At 39.8% G+C, this 18,541-nt stretch overlaps 1 protein-coding gene across 1 annotated transcript in view; it reads right to left on the bottom strand.

Moving 5' to 3' along the window:
* Positions 1–18,541, bottom strand: part of LOC140245014 (uncharacterized) — a 218,922-nt gene that overhangs the window by 185,207 nt on the left and 15,174 nt on the right. Inside the window, exons 4-5 of the mRNA XM_072324607.1 lie at positions 14,077–14,265; positions 10,144–10,332 (exon numbers count right to left, since the gene is read on the bottom strand). Of these exons, the coding sequence (XP_072180708.1) occupies positions 10,144–10,332; positions 14,077–14,265 (378 nt within the window). The remainder of the gene's footprint in view (positions 1–10,143; positions 10,333–14,076; positions 14,266–18,541) is intronic.

The following is an 18,541-nucleotide window of genomic DNA, read 5'->3' as shown; positions in this document are numbered from 1 at the left end:
GAAGATTTTTTACAGATTCCTTGATTTTGGGGGGTTTGGGCCCCCCTGGGGCCCCCTGGGTGGGGCATGGTGCCCATTTTAACAAATTGAGTTCCTAACCCCCTAGGGATGCTACCTGCCAAGTTTGGTGAAAATGGGTCATGGGGTTCTCAAGAAGAAGATGAAAATGTACAATTTAGGCCCCATTAGAACCCTTCCCCACCCCCCTCCCCTGGGTCCCAAGGGGGGCACCCCTGATTCTGCCATGAACAAACTTGAAACTACAGTCATCAATGTACTAACTCATAGTATTAACTTAGCTCTATCACTTCTGGTTCTAGAGAAGAAGATTTTTACAGATTCCTTGATTTTGGGGGTTTGGGCCCCCCTGGGGGCCCCCTGGGTGGGGCATGGTGCCCATTTTAACAAATTGAGTTCCTAACCCCCTAGGGATGCTACCTGTCAAGTTTGATGAAAATCGGTCTTGGGGTTTTCAAGAAGAAGATGAAAATGTAAAAAGTTAACGCACGACGCACGACGGACGACGGACGACGCACGACGCACGACGCACGACGCACGACGGACGCCGGACGAAGGGCGATCGCAATAGCTCACTTGAGCCTTTGGCTCAGGTGAGCTAAAAATAAATTTTTGCAGGCACTTAGAAGGAAGTATGTACAGTTTCTATGAACTCGATATGCTAAACAGTTGTTTGACCTATGGTAACGTATTTGGCTCATCCCTTTTAATGAAAATGAATAAATAATTGTTCAACTTATCAATGAATCTTGAGTTGTTCTTCATATGTTGAAAAACACTAGAATAAATATGCAACAGAACACTGAAACTTTTCTCGGAAGCGTTTCATAAACTACTTTTTACTCTTTCAAAGTTTGGTAACGAATCTGGCGTACCGTAAATGAATCTGTCGGTGAAGTTACAGAGCAATTTCTACTGAATATTCTTCATTTGAACATAACTTTAATTTTTTATGGAAGCGTCATTCTATGCAGAACTGTTTTATGAACACTTTGTTTTACATAACATTATTTGTCACCGTGGGTGCCCTGAATTATACGTAACGTATCTGCTAAATCTGAAAAGCAACAAACTGATATGCTGAATCTTAGCTTCGTCTTGTAAAATAAACGTTCAAAGTTGTTGCATAGAATATGAAAGTGGCTAGGTTTTATAGAATAGAACTTTGGAGTTTATGAGCACACAACGATTTGTTTGTAAAAACATTTACAATTTCTTTTCAGCATTTTGATTATGTGGTAACGTATCTGTCGGAAAACTTGGCATTAAGTTGTGAGACACTGACGCAGAAAGAAAAATCATGTGGAAGTGTTGCTCTTTTTCACCTCTCTGTCCTTTTGGTGTAAGAATATAATCCTGAGGTCCAACAAAATGAAGCATGTAATGTGTAGGGATGAATTTTGACCAGATTTGATCCCCACAAAGCACAAGACCAATGAGCAAAATTCGGTCACGTATCTGGGGTAACGTATCTGTGGTAACGTATATGGTCGATCATATTATTATGAGAGCGATATCTACCAAATATTTCTCACTTGTACTAAACTTTAATGTTGAATCGATGCGTCATTCCGAGGAGTAATGTATAATATACAATTTGTCTGACATTGCAATATCTGTCGCAGTGGGTGGCGTGAAAAGTATGTAACGTATCTTTCCAAATAAAAGTGTAGAAAACCGATATTTCAAACATTATACCGTATTCTCAATAAAGAGCTGTTGCACAAAAAATCTAAGTACTTGCAATGTATGAAGTATATCCTCAGGGTTTCATACACAGGGTCATTGCATAGTCTTGTTATTTTCGCAATGCTGTAACACTAAAGAAACTGGTAACGTATCTGGCGGTGAACTTTTTCAACTTTTTCAACTTTGTCAACTTTTTCTTTTCTTTTCTTTGTGATGATGGAAATAAATAAACTATTGAAACTTGAAACTTAAACTTGGCGACAGGTTTCAAAAGGCTATAAAAAAAGAAGTCAATAAAAATTTTTTGAGTATTGTGATTAGCACATATGATATGCTCATCGTCCATGAAAATGATATTTGGAAAGTGTGTTTGTGGACGGAGAGGAGCAATAAAACATAATTCTGAAATAGCCGGCGACACTGCGTTTTGGGGGTCTTAACCAAGTTTAACAGCAAAATTTTATACAAAAAGGCAGACAACCGCATTTGATCGTGTTTATTTTTAACAAATAAAGTCCTCGTGATATATTATAAACATGTAAATAGTATCTAATAGGTTTCAGGGAACCGCAAACTGTCATGGAATGTCGGCGACACCAAAATTCCGTATTTGAACGCTTTTACTGAGAATGGGCCAATATTCAGTTCGTCCAATGTTCAATTGGTCCAATATCCATTTGGTTAATATCCGTTTCTGTTTTACATTACAGGGCATGCAGGCCTCGAAATAGGATTTTGGAGGGGCAAGGCCATTTAGAAAAGGGCACTTTTTCCAAGAGGCCAGGGCACTTAAGTCAGTCAGAGGGGCACCAAGGCCACATTGGAAAGGGCATGTTTGGTGTTTATGAAAAAAGAAAGAAGAAAAACAAACCGAGAAAAACAAACACACACACACACACACACACACACACACACAAAGTGCAACACACAACAAAAACCTCTTCCCTACAGCTGTCACACATTCCCGATCTCCGCGTTTCTATCAGGTGAAACGACACTTTTTTAAAACAGGAATAAAACAGTAGGTATTGATTGAAACTCGACACCCTTTCAGGCCAGCCAGGCTGCCATGAAACTTCAAAGCACATTCCGACAGCTGGCTGACAAAACCACAAGGCAAAGGAATTTGTGCGCACGTGTAGATTGCTATGATTATCATAGTCTGTGACAGACAGTTCATGACTTCCAAGAATGCGCCAGTACGCGCGGTTTCTTCTGTTGATTGGTCTCTCTCTCTCCACCCCTCCCCATTCTCCAGTCTGGCACACCTACATTGTAGTCTGGCAGCCAAACTCTGATTTTGGGGCTAAGGTTGCATTGGAATGTTATAGTTTTTCTTTTAAGTGATATTGAATGTTTAGACCTTCTATTTTATCAATCCACATGCTGGAGCTCTGTCAGCATTGAGCAATTTCGAGATATACGCGGAAATCCAAGATGGCCGCCGGCGGCCATCTTGAAAATGCTTTTTACTTACTTTTAACCCCCCTAGCACATCCAAAATGGGCATTAAAGGTTTTTAGGGATGGAGAATTCAAATCTGAGGTTAGTTTCAGGATATTACTATGTTTTGATGTCTTAAAATAAAATGGCGTCCATTTTTCAAGATGGCCGCCATCAACATGCTGTAGTGTAGACTTTAGTAGAATCGCACAAGACCTGACTTATCATTTAAGTTTTCCCCTTTTTTTGGACAAGGGAGGTGCATAAAGTAAAAAAAATATATATATATATATATATATATATGAAGATTAAGGCCTAAAGCTTAGATTCATTGATAAAAACAATACAGGTTAATCCTGTTATAACGAAGTCGCTAATAACGAATGACCGCTTACAATGAAGCAATGCTACCTGAAGTCCTGATTCTCTGTAAATACAAACGATTCGCATACAATAAAATTCGCTTATAACGAAGTATTTTATGTGATCCCAAGCATATCGTTATAACAGGATTCGACTGTAGTATAGGTTTTCCCGGTCAATTTCATACTTTTGTCACTCAAATTCATTAATGTGCATTCAAATTCACGCAGCGCACGCACGCGAAAATATTGGGGCATTCAAATTCAGAATCCGAGCGATCAATTTCATTTATGAGCGTTCTATTTCGTTTTCGTGCAATCAAATTCACGATTGGGCATTCAATTTCAAAATGCGAGCACCGACTTTCCTACTCGTGCATTCAAATTCATACGATAGTCACGTGATAGTCCCAATGAGCTTGTTTGGAGCGTTCAAATTCATTTTTAGGCGATCAAGTTCCTACTTCGTGCAATCAATTTAACGAGGAAAATGGCCAACACAACCAATGAATGCTTGCATATAGTGTAATTAGGATTGTTTACGTGTTCTACATTGTTCTCTGTTCATGTATTCTTTGTTTTTCATCTCAATAAATTTCAAATTGCAATGTCCAATCAGCAGTGCATCCAAACAACACAACGACTAGTAATCATATTTTTTGATGATACTGCATGCTGACAAGGCCCTAACACCAACCATATAATGACAATTCATCAATTTAAGACAAATTGACACACAATGATCTCATATAGTCCCGCAAAATTTAATCAATAAGACAGCAATACACAGCAAACAACACGTATAAAATGCTCATGTATCAGTTTCAATATAGTCGAAATTGTGTTTTTTTTCCTCGAAAGTGTCACTCAACCCTCCGTATTATGCTCGTCTGTAGGCCTATACAGTGCCTAATTTTTTTTTTATCAAAGAAGATGGCTGGATAACCCATATTCAGCTGCAAAAGCTGGTCCTTTATGGGGTCCAGTTATGTTTTGCTCTTTGCGATGAATAAATGAAGTGGGATCTTTTACGTGCATGAGTTGTGACTCTTTAATTTACACGTGGGACCTCCATTCCATGTCCAATCCCAGGGAAATGTGCCTGTATATTCCTATTTGCTAAGCGCGAGTTCAAAGTTGTCATTTAACAGGTGGACCTCTACTGAAAAAAAAATGAATAATCATCATAAATCCCAATATATTCAAAGCCAAGTGAAAAACACATGCATACACGGCCCCAAAGTAACTAAATTCAGGACTTCTTTTAAATTGAATGCAGTTATTTGGAACATGGTTGCCTATTCACGAATTTGAATGACCGACGACATTCTGTCGCAAGCTTGACATGAATTTGAATGCTCTTTGATGAAATGCGTGCTCCTCTCTTAAATTTGAATGCTCCGATAGTGAATTTGAATGTTCCGATAGTGAATTTGAATGCTCCGAGAGTGAATTTGAATGCTCGGATAGTGAATTCGAATGACCGGATTTTGAATTTGATTGCTGATTCAGTGCCGCGAGCGTGGAATGCGTGAAATCGAATGCTCGGAATAGGAACTTGAATGACAAAAGTATGAAATTGACCGGGAAAACCTATATTATCAGAAGTATTTCAAAATAGTCATGTTGCTTTTCTGTACATACATTGGTATACACATAATTTCAAGGTATCTTTTAGATATGACTTTTTTTGAATACTTCTGTTCTGTAACGGCTCATTATTCTTGTCACAATGACCAAATGAGAGAGGCAAGAGATATTACCAGCCATCCAGAAGAAACAGATGAAATAGATGCATAAACAGTATCTTCAGGAAAAAGACTGATATTCAGGAACATGATCCATACATCTGAACCAAATAAAGTAGTAGACAAACTTAAATATTTGGTTCTTGCTAGAACAGAAGATCTGTTTTATCACCTCTGCCTGTAGCAGTGTAACCAATGGTGACACTACATGGGAACAAGCACTTCATTCAGGTAGGACTGTTGTTGTTTCACACTACTCTTCAGCAAGGACAGATCCTCCAACAGCAGGGTGATGTTAAAAAAAATCTTCAACCGTCATTAGGGTTCCATTTTGGTCATTATATTGTATCACCCAAAAGAGATCACTTTCAAAACAATCAAGAAGTATTTAAAAAAATCATATCAAAAAGATACCTTGAAAACGTTTTTCAGTTTGGGGGGGGTCAAGGTCATGCCACCACCCCCCCCCCTTCTTGGGGGGGGGGGGGGCTGTATTATGAGGGAGCGAAGCGACCGAGCCGAGCGAGCCGAGCGAAAAGAGGGGGAGGGTGTGTCCCCCTCCCAGGGTGAGAACTCTTTTGCATAATTTTTATGAGGATAAATGGCGCAATTTGATGCTTGTTTTTGCGCGTCTTATGGACTTGAAACGGTCACATAAGGTAGCAGGATATTTAGATGTGGATTATTATTGAACAACTTGCCTATAAAGACATTAGTGGTAGCATTTGAATAAACTTCTTGTATTAATTAATGAATTTCATGAACGCTGTCTCTTGTAAAGCAATCAAACAGAAAAGGCATGCACACGTCGAGGGTGTACATAAGGGATATTTCTCCTTCCACACTGAGGTGATATTACATTTTCAGACCTGAAATTCAGCGATCTGGTGCAAACTTTTGTTGCAATACTTGGAGTTTTTTCTAGCTCACCCCCCCCCCCCAAAAAAAAATAATAATGGAAACAATTAGGGCTTTTTTTCAGGGAAGTGTTAATAGCAAAATCACGGGATTTAGCTATTATTCCGCATGTGCATCACCTGTGTGTATGTACAAAGTCTAGAGGAGGAGGGTGTGGGAAGGGGATGCCCCCTCCTACTCGACGGAGCTATTGAGTTTTTAAAACTGAAATAAAGCGATCTGAAGCACACTTTTTGTGGGAAATTCGGAAATTGCCATTCTCCAAAGTGTACTTAGTCTATAGAGGGGACCAATCAACGGGAGGGTGGCAAGATACCTCTCCCATTCGAGGGATGTTTTTTTTTTTTTCATTTTTAGAACTGAAATTCAACGATCTGGCGCACACTTCTGTTGGCATATATATCTGAAAATTTGTCAAATAGAGAAGTGCAAGTCTGCAGAAGGAGACATAGCAGGATGATGTGGGAGGGGATAAGCCCTATTCTCCCTCCTACATGAGGGAGATTCTGTATTTTCTGATTGCAGTTAAACGTTTTTGTGTACACATTTTGTGGTACACGTATAATTTATGTTTGGAAAACTCGAAGTGTAGCCATAGTCTACTTGTTTGCACCGGAGGGGGGGGGGGGGATGGGGAGAAAGCATGGGAGAGTGCTATCCTCACCCTCCCCGTACAGGGAGCTTTTGCCTTTTTAAAATTGAAATTGAGATCTATATTTCGTATACGCATATTTGATGGAATATTTGGGAAAGTATTTTTAAAAAAAAATGATCGGGGGAACCGAGAGAGGAAAGGGTTGATTAAAAGGGGATATTCCCCTTGTACATGACAGAACTTTTGATTTTTTCGGAATGTATAGTGATAAGTCTTGTGCACTCAGAATTATTCAGAATCTTAAGGGGGCGACTGCCCCCCCCCCCCCCCGCTTTTGCTATGCCGGTGCTTAGACAGGAACTTTATGTAAGGGCGGAATCTTGGGATATTCATATTCATGGGTATTTTGATTTTTCCCCGATTTTTTTCCTTTTTTGTCTTTTTTTTCACGAACCAAAAGTGTGTGTGTGTGTGTGTGTGGGGGGGGGAGGGTGCAGCCCCCCCCCCCATTCCGCGGCCCCTGTAATACTACAATCGAATCCTATTACAAAAAGCTTGGGATCACATAAAATACTTCGTTATAAGCAAATTTCGTTGTATGAGAATCGCTGTGTATAGGTTTGTATGTACAGAGAATCGGGACTTCAGCTAGCATTGCTTTGTTGTAAGCGGTCATTCGTTATAAGCGACTTCGTTATAACAGGTAACCTGTATTATTCTTATCAATGAATCTAAGCTTTACAGGCCTTAATCTTCATAAATTTGTTACATTATGCACCTCCCTTGTCCAAAAAAGGGAAAACTTAAATGATAAGTCAGGTCTTTGCGCGATTCTACGTAGTCTACATTACAGTATGTTTATATGGCGGCCATCTTGAAAAATGGCCGCCATTTTATTTCAAGACATCAAAACATAGTAATATCCTGAAACTAACCTCAGATTTGAATTCTCCATCCCTAAAAACATTCAATGCCCATTTTGGATGTACTAGGGGGTTAAAAGAAAGTAAATAGCATTTTCAAGATGGCCGCCGGCGGCCATTTTGGATTTCCGCGTATATCTCAAATTGCTCAATGCTGACAGAGCTCCAGCATGTGGATTGTTAAAAGAGAAGGTCTTAACAGTCAAAATCAATTAAAAAAATGTCGCTACAGCGACTGGTTATACCCCCGCCAAACAACATTTCATAAGCTTTGGTCAAAACAACATTTCATAAGCTTTGGTCAAAAAACTGAGGAAGTAGTTAAATCCGCAAGATCTTTCCTTGATCTTCTGCCATTAATATGCCGTTACCATAGCAACGTACTTTCGGGTACTGTCAAAAAATGCGTCTCGCACATCTACAACCAAAGGCACACATCTGTACCAAGTTTCATGGAAATTGGGCAAAAACTGAGGAAGTAGTTTGCAACACAAAATTTTCCATCATTTTGGCTCATAATATGTGAGCTGTTACCATGGCAACATACTTTTTGTCACTGTCAAGAAATGTGTCATGCTGACCTATATCCTAAGACAAACATTCAATATGAATTCCATGAGAATTGGAAGAACACTGATGAAGCAGTGAACTTGGTGATCAATCACTCTTTACTACTCTATCTGAATATGCGCTGCCTAGTAGCTAGTACATACTCGCGGCCGCTAGCTGCGCTGCGGAGGCAGTCGGGACGGTAAAAGCCGGTCGGGCGTACATGTACGTACACGTCGTCTCGTACCTCGGAAAGATACTTGAGTTTGAATCAGATATATCGGGACGCGAGTGAACTGAAGGTATGATATTTGAGATCAGGAAAGTGGTTCAAGCTTATTAAAGAGACTTTGAGAAAGGGCATATCATACGTCATAAATAATAACTTTCATTCTTAAAGGGCACCACGGCCCCAAGAAAAAGGGCACATTTTTTTTTGGCTGTAACTTTGATAAAAAAACAACAGGCATTGCGACGCGGCCAACAAGAGGGGCACCGACGGCCATGGCCGTCGGTGGCCGTCGGTTAATTCGAGGCCTGGGGCATGGATCATGTGGATAATCAGTGGCTTATCTATATAGTCCAGCTGCTGGGGGTACTGGCCTGGCACCATGGGGGAGGGGCGAGGGACCCTAAACTTTACCCTAATCTTATTTCATGTGTATGAACATCTGTTTTCTCCCTCAATGCAGGGTCAGAGGGTAGTCCGTAGTCGTAGAAAAAGGCCCCCCCCCCAAAAAAAAAAAAGAAAAAAAAAAAGCCCAGTTGGTCAAATAGACGAAACAATGATTGGACCAAATGGTACCTGATTATACGAGGAGGCTGGCTATTAGACCAAATGACAATAAGATCAATGGTTATTAGACTAAATGGGTGTAGACTAGATGATAGACAGAGGCTAGACCAACTGGGCAATGAACCAAAATTAATGATGTGTACACCAAATTTATATTGGACAAATTTGGTTATATTTTAGACCATTTGATGATTAGACGAAATGGAATTAGACCAACTCATAATAGACCAAATCTGTATTTGATGACATAAATTGGTGTTAGACCAAAAATAGACCAAATGGCTATTATTAGACGAATTGACTATAGACCAAATAGTAATTAAACCAAATAACAATTAGACCAAACAGTAATTGGACGAAGGGATAACTAGACCAACTGGTTATTAGACCAACTGATATTGAACAGTCTATTAGACCAACTGGCTGTAGACCAAGTGGTAATAGAGTGTAAACCGATCCGGACGATAGCCTCTTTGAAATGGTTGTTTGAAGGTTTAATTCAAAACTCGTCTTTTAATATTACATGAGAAAAGGTACCAACGCACCCTTTCAGCAAAACCGGGGGGGGGGGGGGGGGGGCTTTGAACGAAGGGTGGGGTTCCAGTCGACGCAACACGACCCAACGCTCCCCACGCACCCTTTCGGCAAAACCGGGGGGGGGGGGGGCTTTGGACGAAGGGTGGTGTTCCCATTAACGCGACGCGTCAACACCCAACCCACCCTTTCGGCACAAGCCCATCCGGCAGGTTGAGAAATTTCTCCTTCTATATTCCTGCATAATCATATTTGGAGGCATTTCTTTATTACAAGAAAAGTGTTTCTGCTGATGCTGTGCTTCATGCATTGAAGGGTTTAATGTTGCTGAAAGCAAGCGATACAGACAATTGGAAATGCTTACATACAGAAGGCAATGTGCAAAAGAATAACTACATTGTACGAAGAAAGAAAATTTTGCGTCAAAAGTGAGAACTCATTACTTGTATCTTTCATTCACAGGTCTTTTTATAGGTGGCCAGAAGACTCAATTATCAACGATGAAATGATACGAAAACTCAAGAATATTCTCGACAAATTTGAATAACGTAAGGTTTGATGCACATACCTGACATGATGACGCTAAGGCAGCGGCTGTTGAGAAGAATTCTTCGTTCAAGTACACGTCGACACCCTTTACTTTGAAGTGCGAAAGGCGTGGCATGGTACATATCCATCGGGCAAAGTTTCCTCCAATCGAAGTCACATTGTGACCATCTGCAGACAAAGAGTACCAATCCATGTCCAGATCTTGAATCTGTATTGGAAATGAAACAAGAATAAGCACTTCAACAACAAATAAACAAAACGTCCAGTAAATCTCAAAAGAATTATGTGATTAAAATAAAGAATCATGATCACGTAAATGTAAGAACAGCATAATGTGTATAATTGACCAATGTATACGAAAGTGGGACGTGTGACTACAGTAGTTTTGAATCCGACTTGAAACATGCACGCACATTTTTAGGGTAGTGTGTGTGCAGGTGTGTGTGTGAGTGTGTGTGTGTGTGTGTGCGGGTGTGCGTGTGGGTGTGTGTGACCATTAAACTTAGGGACCTTACATTAAAGCAAATAACTGGATATGGACAAAAGAAGACTCACTCATAAATTCCTCATGTTTTACTTGTTTACCTTGGACTAATAGATAATTGTCCCCGCCGAACGAGTTCGAGCAGGGGACTATGAAACGGGCTCCGTACGTGTGTGTGTCTTTGCGTCCGTCCGTGCGTCCGTCCGTCCGTGCGTCCGTCCGTGTGTGATCAAAATGTTAAATTTGCTACTTCTCTGTCATTTATGAGCCAATTTGATTATGTTTGCTTTATATGATAGCACTACATGGGAGCTTTGAAACTTCTACACAGAATTTCAGTTGTGACCTTTGACCTTGACCTTTGACCTTTATTGTACATTTTGCTACAAAATGCTACTCCTTCGCCATTTCTAACCCAATTTTGATTCCGTTTGCTTTATGTGATGGCACTAGGTGAGGGCTCCAAATCTTCTACACAGAATTTTGACCTTTGACCTTTATGTAAGTTTATATGGCGGCCATCTTGAAAAATGGCCGCCATTTTATTTCAAGACATCAAAACATTCAATGCCCATTTTGGATGTACTAGGGGGTTAAAAGAAAGTAAATAGCATTTTCAAGATGGCCGCCGGCGGCCATTTTGGATTTCCGCGTATATCTCAAATTGCTCAATGCTGACAGAGCTCCAGCATGTGGATTGTTAAAAGAGAAGGTCTTAACAGTCAATATCAATTAAAAAATGTCGCTACAGCGACTGGTTATACCCCCGCCAAACAACATTTCATAAGCTTTGGTCAAAACAACATTTCATAAGCTTTGGTCAAAAAACTGAGGAAGTAGTTAAATCCGCAAGATCTTTCCTTGATCTTCTGCCATTAATATGCCGTTACCATGGCAACGTACTTTCGGGTACTGTCAAAAAATGCGTCTCGCACATCTACAACCAAAGGCACACATCTGTACCAAGTTTCATGGAAATTGGGCAAAAACTGAGGAAGTAGTTTGCAACACAAAATTTTCCATCATTTTGGCTCATAATATGTGAGCTGTTACCATGGCAACATACTTTTTGTCACTGTCAAGAAATGTGTCATGCTGACCTATATCCTAAGACAAACATTCAATATGAATTCCATGAGAATTGGAAGAACACTGATGAAGCTGTTTTGCTATGAAGCATTTTGCCCTATATTTTACCAATAACATGCCGTTACCATGGCAACGCACTTTTTGCCACTGCGGAAATATGTGTCTTGCACATTAACATATTCAGATGAACATCTGTCCCTAATTTCATAAAAATTGATCAAAAACTGTGGGAGGAGTTCGCGACGCAAGATTTGTACCCATTTTTGCCCATAATATGCCGTTATCATGGCAACGTACTTTTGGGTACTGTCAAAAAATACGTCTTGTACATCTACAACCCAAGGCACAGATCTGTGCCAAGTTTTATGGGAATCGGTTGAAAACTGAGGAAGTAGTTCGCGACGCAAGATTTGCAACAGACCGACCGCCCGACCGACCGCCCGACCGTCCGCTGATTCCTATATACCCCCTTCAAACTTCGTTTGGCGGGGGTATAAAAAAACTATAACATTTCAATGCAACCTTACCCCCCATGGCTGCCGGACTAACCTTGGCATCGTGGGATTTTTCTTTTTTCTTGGTGAACTTGGTGATCAATCACTCTTTACTACTCTATCTGAATATGCGCTGCCTAGTAGCTAGTACATACTCGCGGCCGCTAGCTGCGCTGCGGAGGCAGTCGGGACGGTAAAAGCCGGTCGGGCGTACATGTACGTACACGTCGTCTCGTACCTCGGAAAGATACTTGAGTTTGAATCAGATATATCGGGACGCGAGTGAACTGAAGGTATGATATTTGAGATCAGGAAAGTGGTTCAAGCTTATTAAAGAGACTTTGAGAAAGGGCATATCATACGTCATAAATAATAACTTTCATTCTTAAAGGGCACCACGGCCCCAAGAAAAAGGGCACATTTTTTTTTTGGCCGTAACTTTGATAAAAAAAACAACAGGCATTGCGACGCGGCCAACAAGAGGGGCACCGACGGCCATGGCCGTCGGTGGCCGTCGGTCAATTCGAGGCCTGGGGCATGGATCATGTGGATAATCAGTGGCTTATCTATATAGTCCAGCTGCTGGGGGTACTGGCCTGGCACCATGGGGGAGGGGCGAGGGACCCTAAACTTTACCCTAATCTTATTTCATGTGTATGAACATCTGTTTTCTCCCTCAATGCAGGGTCAGAGGGTAGTCCGTAGTCGTAGAAAAAGGCCCCCCCCCCCAAAAAAAAAAAAAAAAAAAAAGCCCAGTTGGTCAAATAGACGAAACAATGATTGGACCAAATGGTACCTGATTATACGAGGAGGCTGGCTATTAGACCAAATGACAATAAGATCAATGGTTATTAGACTAAATGGGTGTAGACTAGATGATAGACAGAGGCTAGACCAACTGGGCAATGAACCAAAATTAATGATGTGTACACCAAATTTATATTGGACAAATTTGGTTTTATTTTAGACCATTTGATGATTAGACGAAATGGAATTAGACCAACTCATAATAGACCAAATCTGTATTTGATGATATAAATTGGTGTTAGACCAAAAATAGACCAAATGGCTATTATTAGACGAATTGACTATAGACCAAATAGTAATTAAACCAAATAACAATTAGACCAAACAGTAATTAGACGAAGGGATAACTAGACCAACTGGTTATTAGACCAACTGATATTAGACAGTCTATTAGACCAACTGGCTGTAGACCAAGTGGTAATAGAGTGTAAACCGATCCGGACGATAGCCTCTTTGAAATGGTTGTTTGAAGGTTTAATTCAAAACTCGTCTTTTAATATTACATGAGAAAAGGTACCAACGCACCCTTTCAACAAAACCGGGGGGGGGGGGGCTTTGGACGAAGGGTGGGGTTCCAGTCGACGCAACACGACCCAACGCTCCCCACGCACCCTTTCGGCAAAACCGGGGGGGGGGGGGGGGCTTTGGACGAAGGGTGGTGTTCCCATTAACGCGACGCGTCAACACCCAACCCACCCTTTCGGCACAAGCCCATCCGGCAGGTTGAGAAATTTCTCCTTCTATATTCCTGCATAATCATATTTGGAGGCATTTCTTTATTACAAGAAAAGTGTTTCTGCTGATGCTGTGCTTCATGCATTGAAGGGTTTAATGTTGCTGAAAGCAAGCGATACAGACAATTGGAAATGCTTACATACAGAAGGCAATGTGCAAAAGAATAACTACATTGTACGAAGAAAGAAAATTTTGCGTCAAAAGTGAGAACTCATTACTTGTATCTTTCATTCACAGGTCTTTTTATAGGTGGCCAGAAGACTCAATTATCAACGATGAAATGATACGAAAACTCAAGAATATTCTCGACAAATTTGAATAACGTAAGGTTTGATGCACATACCTGACATGATGACGCTAAGGCAGCGGCTGTTGAGAAGAATTCTTCGTTCAAGTACACGTCGACAACCTTTACTTTGAAGTGCGAAAGGCGTGGCATGGTACATATCCATCGGGCAAAGTTTCCTCCAATTGAAGATAGATTGTGATGATCTGGAGACGGAGGGTACCAAGTTATGTCCAGATCTTGAATCTGTATTGGAAATGAAACAAGAATAAGCACTTCAACAACAAATAAACAAAACGTCCAGTAAATCTCAAAAGAATTATGTAATTAAAATAAAGAATCATGATCACGTAAATGTACGAACAGCATAATGTGTATAATTGACCAATGTATACGAAAGTGGGACGTGTGACTACAGTAGTTTTGAATCCGACTTAAAACATGCACGCACATTTTTAGGATAGTGTGTGTGCAGGTGTGTGTGTGAGTGTGTGTGTGTGTGTGTGTGTGCGTGTGGGTGTGTGTGACCATTAAACTTAGGGACCTTACATTAAAGCAAATAACTGGATATGGACAAAAGAAGACTCACTTATAAATTCCTCATATTTTACTTGTTTACCTTGGACTAATAGATAATTGTCCCCGCCGAACGAGTTCGAGCAGGGGACTATGAAACGGGCTCCGTACGTGTGTGTGTGTGTCTTTGCGTCCGTCCGTGCGTCCGTCCGTCCGTGCGTCCGTCCGTGTGTGATCAAAATGTTAAATTTGCTACTTCTCTGTCATTTATGAGCCAATTTTGATTATGTTTGCTTGATATGATAGCACTACATGGGAGCTTTGAAACTTCTACACAGAATTTCAGTTGTGACCTTTGACCTTGACCTATATTGTACATTTTGCTACAAAATGCTACTCCTTCGCCATTTCTAACCCGATTTTGATTCCGTTTGCTTTATGTGATGGCACTAGGTGAGGGCTTCAAATCTTCTACACAGAATTTTGACCTTTGACCTTGATTTTTGACCTATATTGTACATTTTGCAACAAAATGCTACTCTTTCGCCATTTCTAACCCGATTTCGATTCTGTTTGCTTTATGCGATGGCACTAGGTGAGGGCTTCAAAACTTCTACACAGAATTTTGACTTCTTTGACCTTTGCCTTCTTCGACCTTTGACCTTGATTTTTGACCTGTATTGTACATTGGCTACAAAATGCTACTCCTTCGCCATTTCTAACCCGATTTCGATTCCGTTTGCTTTATGTGATGGCACTAGGTGAGGGTTTCAAAACTTGTACACAGAATTTTGACTTCTTTGACCTTTGACCTTGATTTTTTACCTATTGCACATTTTGCTACAAAATGCTACTTCCGGCGGGGACATATTTACGCACCGCGTAATTTCTACTTTTTCTTGTTAAACTTGAAATATTATCCACTCGTACTCGTTTATAGTCCGTAATTACAAACAAGTTATACACTACAGTCGAGTCTTGACGCACTATCGTTGACATTATTTCACATCTTGTTATTTAAAAAGAAATAAAAATACATGCAACGCTTTATTCAGGAAGTAAGTGTGCCTTTCATTTATCAACCTCCAATTTAAGATGATTCACGGGAAAGAATAAAAATCAACGTCTAACCGACTGAATGAATACTTTGTAAATTACACAGGAGACAAACATATCGCAGATCCTGATGTAGATTAGAATAAATCGTTACTGTTACATCTCTCTCAAACTTTAAATCGAACTCATGCACAATAATGCAAGCAACAGACGTTTGTGTATTTAACACAGCACAAATGGATTATTAAGCTAGCGATGCAGACAATGGGAAATGCTTACACACAGAAGGCAATGTGCAAAAGAATAACTACAATATACGTTGTACGAAGAAAGAAAATTTTGCGTCAAAAGATTACTTGTATCTTTCATTCACAGGTCTTTTTACAGGTGGCCAGAAGACTCAATTATCAACGATGAAATGATACGAACCACAAATGGATTATTAAGCTAGCGATGCAGACAATGGGAAATGCTTACACACAGAAGGCAATGTGCAAAAGAATAACTACAGTATACGTTGTACGAAGAAAGAAAATTTTGCGTCAAAAGATTATTTGTATCTTTCATTCACAGGTCTTTTTACAGGTGGCCAGAAGACTCAATTATCAACGATGAAATGATACGAACACTCAAGAATATTCTCGACAAATTTGAATAACGTAAGGTTTGATGCACATACCTGACATGATGACGCTAAGGCAGCGGCTGTTGAGAAGAATTCTTCGTTCAAGTACACGTCGACACCCTTTACTTTGAAGTGCGAAAGGCGTGGCATGGTACATATCCATCGGGCAAAGTTTCCTTCAATCGAAGTCACATTGTGACCATCTGCAGATATAGAGAACCACTTTACGTATAGACCTCGAATCTGTATTGGAAATGAAACAAGAATAAGCACTTCAACAACAAATAAACAAAACGTCCAGTAAATCTCAAAAGAATTATGTGATTAAAATGAGAAATCATGACCATATAAATGTAAGAACAGCATGTGTATATTATTGACCAATGCAGTGGCGTAACTACAGGGGGAGGGGGGGGGGGCATGGGGGGGGACATGGGGGGGGGGGGGGTGCCCCCCCCCCCCCCCCAATCCGCTGGCAAAAAAAGAAAGAAAAAAAAAAACCTATACAAAATGGTAATTAAAGGGTTAGTAAACTGCGTTTGAAATCGACATGAAAGGGTGGGGGGCAATTCCACGATAAAGTGGACATGACCATCAAATTTTCAAAATGGTCAAATCTCATTCATTTTGGTATCAAATGAAAGCTTAAGGACTGAATTTTTCATATTTGACCATCTTGTTAAAAAATTACATCATTAACTTTGCTAAATATGTGCACAAAATCAGCATAATTAAATTTGACATAATTATCTGAAAAATATAATGAAGTTAAATGAATGTAGCATGAGAAAATGAAAAAGGAGGTAAAAACTTTACCTTTGTTTTCAGAGTTTAAGGGTGGAACGTCATTACCAAATCATCAAAGTGCAAGATTTTCTATGTGTTAAGCTTCAGCGAACATCGCAAATACGATCATCAATAATGTCACGGTGTTACAGTAAAAACTGATGTTTTTAGTATTGTTTGAAAATTACAGACACAAAAGGGTTTATTTTGATAGCCCAAATCATGACCACATATAGCTACCATATACAAGTACTAAAGTGATGGTAACTCATTTTGTTTATTAATCAAAGCTGATTAAAATGTGTCACGGTGTTACAGTAACTGTAACACCGTGACTTTAACACCGTGACTTGCATTGCAATAACACAGGACACATACCGGATTACACATGATAATTAACTGTTGAAGTGACCATCTGATTTCTCTGTCACATTTACTCAAAAGATAGAGGTTTTTCAAGGATTGTTCATAACAGATGGGTCAAGCTATATCCACAAAGATTATCACTTGTACTTGTTGCCAGCATCATGCAATTTTAACCCTTTCTGTGCCAAAAATCGAGAACTGTGTTTACAATGCAGTGGGGTTTGATATATGCCAATCAACACTCAGAGCACATGGTGGGTTAAAATGGAAGCAGTCCACTCACAGTGTGCCACCTACCAGATTCATAACTATCCAGAGCAAACATGTCTGAAGGTTTTGAACTTTTAATTACGGTAAAGACAACAGTTTCAGTTGAGTTAATACCCTTTGTTTACACTCTAAAAACGCAAATGTTGAATCAACATTTAAAAGGGCCGAGGAGTGACAGCATTTTTTGAAGTGTTGCATCCAACTTTTAAGATAACATTTTAAATGTTGAATCTAGCAGGAAAACCAACACTTTGAAAATGTTGTCACTCCTCGGCCCCTTTAAATGCTAATTCAACATTTGTGTTTTTAGAGTGTAATATTCTTTATCATAATTGACCATTTTATCACATGGTTTGACTCTTATTTTGTAGACTCAGATGTGTTCCTAACATGATAAACAGTCTGAAATCTTGCAGCAGCTTCCCTGGTATCCTAAAGAATTACTTAAAGGACATACTGAAGCTAGATCGATGTGTCCACCAAAAGTTAATCTCACTAGAATACTACTTTCCTGTGCATGGTGCTGTGCACAATCTTACAAGTTTCACCATTAAAAGAGCCACACTCACTAGGATTTATGTGTAAGAATGAGAATTTGCATTTTTGAAAAATTTTTGAAAAAGAAGAATAATTATGGTACATTTTGTACCACACAAATTGCTTGAATGATTCTTTTTATTGCTACTGAAATTGCTAAGTAGGTTCACCTGGCTTTGTGACCAAAGGTATTAAAATCAAAGTTTCAAATTGGTATGTCATCTTTAAGTATACAAATTGGACTTTCAAAGAGTAGTTGTAAACCCTAAAAGTTCACTCAGAAATATCTAACAAGCTTTCAATGATGATAGAGTGAATTATGTCTCAAAACATAAAGTATATTTCACTGAAAGAGCAGTGTTCCTG

This window comes from Diadema setosum, chromosome 2, assembly GCF_964275005.1.
Source record: "Diadema setosum chromosome 2, eeDiaSeto1, whole genome shotgun sequence".
NCBI lineage: Eukaryota > Metazoa > Echinodermata > Echinoidea > Diadematoida > Diadematidae > Diadema > Diadema setosum.
This window is presented reverse-complemented; position numbering and strand designations above follow the sequence as displayed.